Raw genomic sequence first — 10,226 nt, forward strand, 5'->3', positions numbered from 1 at the left:
ACTATCTCCATTAATTATGAAACTAGACATGCTCTTAAATACCATCCAATTCAATAACATATCACATTTAATATGGGAAAGTGAAAAGAAAATACAAATAGCATCATTGGTTGATTTTGAAAGATAGGTGTGCTAAATAGGTTTCATTAGAGCAAATAATTGTTACGTAGATGATGTAGAATAGAATGTAGAATAAGAAAGGACTAGTTATTTTATATAATGAATGGTACCAATAATTTTGGCATCGCTCATGTATTTCCATGCATCATAACTCTATTCAATTATTGATTCTCTTTCTTCCCATCATATCCATTGCAACAAGATTGCCAAATGAAGCTAGTAAGATAGGTGGACCAATAGAAACTTAATAAACCAATGGGATTTGGTTAATTTCAACCGACTTTTTAGAAATAGTTAATAACCCAAAGTTAGTTCTCTCTTTATAAAAGAACATAGATAGTTCTACTTAAAATCTACTAATTTGCCAAATCATTATCATACTACAAAATTTTAACTTATCTTATGGGCGGCCATGTATTAGCCAAATATTTTTCCTTTTTACCTACAATAAATGTGGTTTTTTTTTTCCTTTGTAAAGTGAGTGAGGAAAAAAAACTATACGCAAGGCAAATACCTTGGAATAGTCAATATCTTTCTAAGAGGTCAACTTCTATAATATTCTCATGACCCCTCTAAATGCAAAAGCTTGGTACCTACCTCCATCCGTTTTTTTGACAAAATTATAATAATAAAATATGCCATTTAACATGCATTGCATTGCATAGGATAAATATTAGTAAATAAAGATTATCTTATTTTACGAGTATATACGAAGAGATCATTCTTCTCATATTTCGAGTCCGCGATATCAGATCATAATGAAGTAATCTTATAATTGCACCAAGACTCTCCCTCAAATATTAATAAATTCAGTAAATGTATGCTGCATTCAAGATTAAAAAATCACGTTATTCAGAGATATTCACATCAATAATGTAAAAAATTGATGCCAAAAAGCGAAGCGATAAGTATTGTAAATTCGCTTTGAAAGCTTCACATGCCAGTATCTTACTATGCATGAATAATTGATGTAGCAAAATCCTGCAAGCAGAAGATAAAATGGAATATATATATTTTTCCTTTTTTTAGTTGATCACCACATATTGGTGCCTTGGCTTCTCTTTCATATCATCAAACAGTGCAGATTTTATCCATCCATGACATCTCTCAATCAGGCTAAGAGGTGGACCAGCACAAAATTATTTCCACTCAATTGCTCACCCAAATGCATGGACCATTGGACCCCACTCCATCTAACCAGCTCAAGCCAACACATGATACCACTCCATCGAAATTTTTCTTTTTTTTCCTTTTTTTTATTGTTTAAGTGTAAAACTACATGAAAGTCTATTGGAGAACCAAAGAAGGATCATTCAAGTTTATGGTTTTATGGTCGTTGGCTTGACGGTGACGCTTCCATCGTGCCTCCATCTGGCCGGAATCATTGCAAAACTCGGCTTTTTTAAAAGCAGCTTCCCGTTTAAATAACAGCCGTTATTTTATTGTCCCGGAAAACCCCTTCACCTCCTCTCATTTTCTTTTCCCCCACAAAAGTTTTGCTTCTTGTTTTGGTATCGGATTTTCTCGCCTCGATTTCGTTCGGGGATTCGAGGGTCTCGACCATCGCGGTGCGGAGCTCTGGGGGATTTGGCGAGGTTTTCCGGGGTTTCCCCTTGATCTCGGCGGAGAGAGTGAATGAAGGCGATTATTGTTCTGGATCTAGGGTTTAGATGAAACCCTGGGTCGATGGCGATGAGGGGAGTCGATTTCAAGTGGTGAGTTTGATCTTTGCGCCCCCCATTCTCCTGGTTCTTTGTTTGATGATGGGAATTCGCCTACAGCAGCTGCCCTCAATCTTTTTTCCCTCTAACTCAAAGAAATTTATCGTTCTTGTTTCTCTTTCTTTGTCTGTTTACAGGTACGATGGGTTCTTCTTGTCGATGCTCGCCACAAGTGTGTATCCTTCAGTGGCCACTGTGGCGATTTATGTTGTAAATTTTGTTTCTCTATATTTCAAGAAGATGTTTTGATGTTAGATGAATTTGGTTAATTTTTTTGAAATTCTTGACGGGATCTTGTCAGAATCATTGTTTCGATCAACTGGAAAAGGTACCATCTGTGTACCCATCCGTTGCATATATGGATTGTGGTGAGTTACGCATACATTTGCAGCTTTCGGGTATGTAGAATTCCAATTGCTTTTATCGGAATGAACTTAGAGATGACTCTCTTTCAGGTTGACTATACCACTGTCTTCATATTTCGGCTTCTGATGTTCGTTGACAATGGGCTTGCTGCGGGAATGGGCTTGTAAGGGATTTACATTCTAGTTATTTTTTGTTTTCCTATTGTCACATTGATTTTTATTATTTATGTTGGAATGATTATCGAATACTATGTGCATTTGTTAAAAGATTAACGATACATGATTTGAAGCACAGCAATGAATCAGTAATTTTTTTCATCTTCTTCGTCAAGAATATTAGATATCGATGTTTCATGCATGGTGACTTCACAGCATGCTAACAGATGTCAAATTTACAGTGCATTTTTTACTTCAATAGGGTATAATGATTCTTTAAGGGTTCTTGTATCATTGCTATTTTGCACAGTCTTTTACTGGTTTAATATTTTACTGAATGAGCCTATAAGACAGATACTTAAAACATGCTTCAATCCAGGCTGGCCTGGAAGGGAATTTGAAAATTGTATTCCTTTTTTGAATGGTTTGGCGCCATTCCTAGGTTTCTAAATTTCTATGACATGTTGATTATTCGATGATATTTATGAGTCTCAATGTGACTGTTAGTGAGAGAGAGAGGACTTTGTAAATAAAACCCTCATGGCTCATCAGTGATTCAAATGAGATATTACATAAAGTTGGGTTCAATTTTTGGGAGAGTTAATCTCATCGTGGAATAAAATTTGATGAAGATGAAAAGAACATTCTTCCAGTGTGTGAAATCAGCCAAATAAAGCATTAGAAACTTCATAAATTGTTCATCTAACTTCGCTATTATTGTTATCGTCTATAAATGTTGTTACAGAAGTACTGATACTTTATTCCAACATCTTTAATTCATAAACTATGCTCCGGTTGAGATGTATAGTTTACTTCCTGCGTACAGCCAGAATTGCCACAAGTGAACTGGAGAGCATGGAGACCAATAAGATGATAAATTTAATATTTTTTAATACAAAGAAAGTAAAATTTTCTATAATATTTTAAGTTTTATATGCGACATGGAAGGATCCAATCCATGCTCAAGCTTGATTTCAGCACTACTGGTAAAACTACGATCTGAGACAGTTTATCCACCTAAAAGAATTGCAAACATGCTTGCCAGATGTATTATTAGTGGCAAAAAATGGAATTGGGTTGTGACCCATGAGTGGAACTCAGTGGAAAATTGCTCCGAGCCTGCAGAGAGAGAATTTAGGAGAGTAAAGATGAGATACCTTGTCCTTTCTAACTAATAAAAACGAGGTAGCTGGGGATTTGTGTTCCAGGAAGCTTCAAAGGTTACTGGCTTAGTTGTTAACTTGAATAATGGCTTGATTTCTGAGAATGATGTTGTTTTTCTTTTGAGCGAGGTCAACATTAGTCAAATTAACATTCATAATGACTCAATTTGCTGTATTTTCCATCAAAGGGCACCTTCTTTCTTTGGGGAGAGAATTGAGAAAACCCAATGAAATTTCCATCTGAATGAATTTAGATGGGATGAGAAGAAAATTCATCTTGTTCAGCTGAATGAAAACAGTGAACTAAAGCATTTGAGAGTGGTCTTGTTTTTGTTGTTATTTTTGCTTGCTTTGCTCTCTAATTGTTGATTCAGAAGTCCTTATAGGGAATGATCCTATTAGAGTTTGCTTTGATAATGCTTGAGCAGTGCACATAGTAATGCCTCCCCATATATCAGGAGTAGTACTAGTAATCAAGTTAGAAACAGTCAAGCAGGATCAGTGTGTATCAGTTTTGCCCTTTGTTGTTGAATGCTGTGTTTGTGTTTGATGGCGCTCTCAGGTCAGTATAGTACCTCATTTTGTTTTGTTGCAGTTGAATTCTATTTGCTTTTGTATGATACCACTGAGGTTTCCTTGAGGTTGGTTAAACTTTTTTTAAAATTTTCGTTTCATATATATGGAAGTCCCATGATGTTCTGGTTGAATTGCACTTTCTGTATTCACATATCATTATCTTGATAAGGTAGAATGTACTGTATGTTTGTTATGCTATATCTGACACATATCTAGCTGCTTTAGAAACTAACATACTTACAATATGTACGGATATACATAGGTAAATGTAGATTCGTGCCTCCCTGATGTTATTAACAAAAGCAGAGTATCAGTCCTTTTTTAAGATAAATTTAGCATTTTTTAATGAACGTGGTTCTGAATTTTTTCCCCATTCCAATTTAAGGCACCAGTAGACAATCAGAACCAGAACTCCCCATTTCCTCTAGTTAAACAAATACATTCCAGGTTTTTTGTTATTTAAGTTGGAGACAAGTTCTAGATAGTTCAGGTTGTAGAACAATGTATATGTATTATTATTTATTTTCATAGTTGTAATTGTAATGCTGGTTATGTATTAACTTGCTTTACTTGAAAAGCTTGCAATGAGATAGTTTCTTATTTGAAATGTTCTTTCAGGGATCTTGGATGGCAGCAGAGATATGTCCGTTTTTGTGGGAGAATTGTGGTCCTTTCAGTTCTCGTCCTTCTTCTCTATCCTTTTCTTTGGGTTTGGACAGTGATTGGCACACTATGGTTCACTAGTGCTAGGAGCTGTGTAAGTTTTCCTTTATAGACCTATGTAAGTTCATGGAGACAAACATATGCACTAACTTAATCAATTACATGCATCATCTTTATCGGTTGCAGTTGCCTGAGGAAGGTCAAAAATGGGGTTTTCTTATTTGGTTGCTTTTCAGCTATTGTGGACTAGTTTGCATTGCTTGCATGTCTGCAGGAAAGGTTGGTTGTCTTCTGTAACCCTGACTGGTAATTGGTTCGTTTTAAGGTAATATCTGCATAAATTTGTAGGTTAGATGATCTCTTTTGATGAATATCTTGTTCAGTACCTAGCCACAAGTGTTGGCACTGAAAAACTGAGTATCTTTGTGCATGCTTTGAAATGTTTCCTTGCATTTGGGGATGTCTCCAGGTCGTTACTGTGACATGATTCAAGCTTTGATAGTTTGCTTGTTATATGTAAACAACCATATTTTACTATTCAAAGAGAATTTCAGTAGTCAGAGAGAGAAGTGGTCCATTAAGTTAGTGCCCTTCTTTTTTATGCATGTTTAATAAATGTTCCATATTGCAGTGTGTTTGGTTCTGTTTCTCCATCATTTCCAACTCAATCTTATGAACCCAAAACCTCAAGGTTTATCTTGTCAAGCAACTGAGCTATATACCAGAAGTAAAATGTTGAACTTACAGAGACTCCTGCTAAAAAGTAATTCAGTATTTTATTTTGCTGGTCTTTTTCTGCTGGCCTAGATTGCCCAATGTTCCTTGAAAGCCAAAGTTTGAAATATCGGTAGACATTGACATCTAAAGGCAATGGTGCATTTTCTTACCATTTGAATTGTACATTTCATTAATTTCATCGATATATGTTACTACCTTAAATTTATATTTTAATATCTTTATGTAACAATATATTTATTCTAGTATCACCTTAGCTGATTCATCTGCAATCTTGACTTTCTAGCCTTGGAAAATAACTCAACTGTCATGAGTCGACATATTGAGTTTCCCAACCTTGATAACATGATCTTCAATAGAATGAGGAAAGATATTCAGATTTATTCCTCCAAATTCCATGGATTAGATATTTTTCTTATAATTTTTTCTAGCTTTGATAAAATTGAATATTTCCTTTCTTTTATTCTTAGAAGGTGGGTGCCTATGAAATTTGTCGAGCCAGATGGTTTCGCAATAATCTGACAGTTTATTCATGTAGCAGAACATTTTAACTATCCTAGATGAAAAATAATAAGGCACTGAAAAAAAGAAAAATCTAGTTTCTCTTGGTGTTGCCTGGGATAATTTGATGGTAGGATCTAATTTCTACTTTTTATCTTTTTAAGTCACCTTGTCTAGAAATACGACAAATAATTAATTCTCCTTCTAGTTCTATCATACCTATGAATCTGATGTTGCATATCATGTATGATCTTCGGTTTTTTGTTTTTTTTCATAAATCTAATTTTGTGTTTGATGTACCTTATGAGCATTTGTATAGTTAAATCAGGTGGGTTTTGTAGTGGCGCATTTCACTTATGTTATATTGACAAAATTTTGCCCTCCAGGCTTATGGTTTGATGTTCTTTGCAGTGGCTGACACGAAGGCATGCACATATGCAACGTGCACAACAAGGAATTCCAATTTCAGAATATGGGGTTAGTTTTCCTAATGAATTACCCTGATGAATAAGTTTTTTGCAGGCATTCTCTGTTCTCCATGTGTTTCGAGAAGTACTTTATAAATAGAAGGCCAAATGTGAACCCACAGGAGCAACTAGCTCTATTAAACAAGCAATAGGTGCTATTTAGAACTCTGAAGATTTTAACAAATTATAACTTTAAGAAGCACGGACATCTCTTTTGAAGTATGAAATTTTAGTATATCAGGTCTGATGTTGTGATTCTGTTGGGAGATAATTCGAGCTTACATGTTTATTTTGTTGCATGAATTTATCATATTTCTTCACCTATGGAAACACTGGGAGCACGAATTTATGATGATGCTGAGATATGTTAAACTATTGATGTCTTCTGATATCTTTTTGATCATGGAAATCTTGAACTGCTGGCTTTTGATCTATATAACTAGATGGAAACATGTAACTTTTTCTTGTGCTATTAAGGTCGTGTAAACAACAGAGTTACTTCATACTCGTCTATCTGTCCTCTCCTTAGCTAGAAAGCCGCTGTCTTTCTTGACATGCGAACGCTTAGTGATTATATTTCTGATATTTTAAATATTTCTATGCTGTATCAATGAATCAGAGTCCTCGTGACATCTTTTCGTCCTTCACTATCTCATCAGTCTTATGTGCATCACTTTTACTTTCATATCAGCCAACTTAGCCTTCTTCAAATCACATCGCAACATAGAATTGATAATTCCAAACTCTTGGATTCATGATCTTACTATTACACAGGGACAGCATAACCTTTTTGACAATTGAAGCATCCTTATCAATTGAGACATTAAATGTTTCAGTAGTATAGGTGTTTTCAGGGAATATAGAGCACAAAGTCATTTCTTAGCTAGCATTGAAGTTTACTTGATTGGAATTCCAATCTTAACTTCTAGCGGTGGGTGGCTTTGTTGACTACTTTGGTAAGGAAAAAATTGAACACTTGTGACTAAAATCTATAGCAATAAAAGTTTTAGTTTGAAATTGTTAAGGGGTAACAGTACACTGCACTTTAATTTCGATTTTACCAATCAACTGAATGTTAAAAAAGGTAATGTCTGATGACACAGAATCCAAAGTGTAACTTGGGAAATATAAGGACACATCAACCTTGAGGGGGTGAGCCTTGGCACAATGGTACGGCCGCTCCATTGTGACAGGTGTTACGGGTTCAAAATACGGAAACAGCCTCTCTGTACATGGGGGTATGGCTGCATACATTTGACCCTCTCCAGACTCTGCAGTGGTGGGAGCCTCATGCATTAGACTGCCCTTTATCAATCTTTGTTCACTGTCTACCTTACTGAGTTTTTCCTCTATTAAGAGAGGTTTACACAGCACTGGAAAACATTTTTTTGGCTGTCACACAGGCTTAGGTGCCCCTGCACTTGCATTGATTTATCGGTGTGCAAAGTTTCTTTGGGCAACATTAGGAGGATCACTTTTAAAAAATAAAAAGGTGCTTTAAGCATGACAGAAACTTTGGAGGAAGGTTATAATTGTATGAGGTTGTATTAGGTCTGACTACCCCTTATCAGCTTTACTGCAAGTATTCAACTTCAAATAGATACATCCTGAACTTTTATACTAGGTCTGGTTGCTCAGTCTTAGTGTTGATGATGTCTGGACTAAAAAGCTTGGTTGTCTGGAAACTAGCCAAAAGCTAATGCATTACTTCCTACTCTTATTTCTTTAGAATAGGAAATATATTATTTAACATGGTGGGTATTTCAGGTTCTGGTTGACATGATTCGTGTGCCTGATTGGGCATTTGAAGCAGCTGGTCAGGAAATGAGGGGAATGGGCCAGGATACTGCATATCACCCAGGACTTTACTTAACAGCAACTCAGGTAAATCTGAATAATTTATAGTTACCATTTGTAGTAGCAGTGTATTTTCTTCTTGATTTGTTCCATATGCTCATTTCATCCTTCTGGTTTGTAATTGTATAAATTGAAAGTTTACAAATATTCCATTATTTCTTGTTATAATCTCTCTCTCGCTCTCTCTCTCTCTCTCACACACACACACACACACACACACACACACACACACACACACACACACACACACACACACAGAGACAAAATCAAAAAGCATCTATTTCTAATTATGATGTCAAAATAAATGGGCGGACCTGATTATTTAATATCATTTCTCTTGCCCCTCTATATATGTTTGCTTCTTTGATAGGCATCTGCTAGCATTTCCTGAAATGCTTCTCTCTTTTTCAGATGACAAGTAAGATTATTCTTTTCTTTTCTTGTTAATTGGTTTTTTGGATCGATATGATCATCTGTGAGCAGATGTTTATCGTCTTGGAGATGCTACTAAATTGTGAAATCTCTATTTCTCTGTATTAGGATCTAATGATACTCTGAACTAAATGTTCATGCTCAACATATCAATAGTCGTGTGATATTATTTCCTCAAAGTTTATGTGCTACTTAAATGACTTATATGAGCTTGTTATCATCTCACTTTTTCTTTTTATACTGATGCCATTTATTGCCATCTGCTAGCGTTTTGAGGTTTTCAAAAATGACTTTGCAGAGAGAAGCAGTTGAGGCGCTTATTCAAGAACTTCCGAAGTTCAGGCTGAAGGCTGTCCCAACTGATTGCAGTGAATGCCCTATCTGCCTTGAGGAATTTCGTGTGGGGAATGAGGTAAAGGAGTTCGATTCAGCCCTAAAGTTTCTTTCAAAGTTGCATAGGTCACATAACTATGACCATTGAATTTTTCCACCTTTATTTCTCTAAAAGGAGAAACTTTTCCACCTTACCTTACCTGCAGACAACTAAGCATGCCTAATTTCCCTTGATCATTGTAGTGTAAAACGTCAGTTACCAATATAATAGATTGATGTATTACATATAAAAGAATGGTCCATAGTCACCTATCGCTGATGAGCCAACTATCTGTCAAAAGAAATTTTGTTCATTCTGATGTGGTTGTTTTGATAATTACAACATCATGCAGATGATTACATGAAGAAATATCCCTGTTTCTTTGTTCAAATGAATCAACAGTTTCTACTTGAGTCTTTATAAGGAAATTCTATGTTGCTTGATATTTCTGTACCAAAATATTCACACGTCAAACTTCAATTCACACAGGTACGAGGGCTCCCCTGTGCCCACAACTTCCATGTGGAATGCATTGATGAGTGGCTGCGACTGAACATAAAATGCCCTAGATGCCGCTGCTCTGTGTTCCCCAATCTGGATCTCAGTGCACTTTCTAACCTCCGAGCTGACTCTGAGCAGCCCTCAGCCAGTGAGGTGATGACAGCCAGACGGTATGTGCGATCACAGCCTGCAGGCCAGAGCTACCTGCTTCGGTTGCAGGGGCTGCTGCGTGCTGTCCGCACTGAGAGTGCTACTGCTGGTGACACCGATGACCACCGGGACGTAGACGGCCACACGGACCTAGAGAATGGAGTTCATAGAGTGGTTGTTTCTCAGGGTCCAACAATTGTGGCTGGCCCCTTGATGTCCAGTGACACAGTTGACCGAGTGCCTGATCACTGATCTATTTTCATATATAACATCATTCTTTTTTTTTTTTTAACTTTTCAGGTTCTGTTGTGTATGTGCGTGTTTTTTTTTTTTTTTGTGGGGAAGGTAGGGGTGGTTGAGCAAGCAGGGCGGCTCCCTAATGGGAGATTATGTCGTGGTCTTCTATCAATCTTGCCAATATTTTCGAGTATTGGTTATATTTCAAA

General features: G+C 36.3%; 1 protein-coding gene across 1 annotated transcript; it reads left to right on the forward strand.

Annotated features, from left to right (window-relative positions):
• The first annotated feature begins 1,417 nt into the window (after nucleotides 1–1,417).
• On the forward strand, nucleotides 1,418–10,226 carry SIS3 (SUGAR-INSENSITIVE 3). Its single transcript, XM_008784224.6, has 10 exons — nucleotides 1,418–1,835; nucleotides 1,979–2,017; nucleotides 2,143–2,209; nucleotides 2,297–2,370; nucleotides 4,720–4,858; nucleotides 4,951–5,043; nucleotides 6,412–6,477; nucleotides 8,235–8,351; nucleotides 9,055–9,168; nucleotides 9,619–10,226. Exons 1-10 carry the CDS (start codon nucleotides 1,807–1,809, stop codon nucleotides 10,030–10,032), a joined length of 1,152 nt encoding a protein of 383 aa, XP_008782446.1. The 5' UTR covers nucleotides 1,418–1,806; the 3' UTR covers nucleotides 10,033–10,226.

Source organism: Phoenix dactylifera, chromosome 7 (assembly GCF_051530095.1).
Source record: "Phoenix dactylifera cultivar Ajwa chromosome 7, Ajwa_hap1_PhDact_Kaust_v1.1, whole genome shotgun sequence".
Classification (NCBI taxonomy): Eukaryota; Viridiplantae; Streptophyta; class Magnoliopsida; order Arecales; family Arecaceae; genus Phoenix; species Phoenix dactylifera.

What these genes read in the sequence shown, in the direction of transcription:
- SIS3 (XM_008784224.6), top strand. Translation starts at nt 1,807, where the DNA reads ATGGCGATGAGGGGAGTCGATTTCAAGTG. An exon ending in TCGATGCTCGCCACAAGTGT is followed by an intron (nt 2,018 to 2,142) that starts GTATCCTTCAGT and finishes GGATCTTGTCAG; the next exon opens with AATCATTGTTTCGATCAACT. An exon ending in TTCCAATTTCAGAATATGGG is followed by an intron (nt 6,478 to 8,234) that starts GTTAGTTTTCCT and finishes TGGGTATTTCAG; the next exon opens with GTTCTGGTTGACATGATTCG.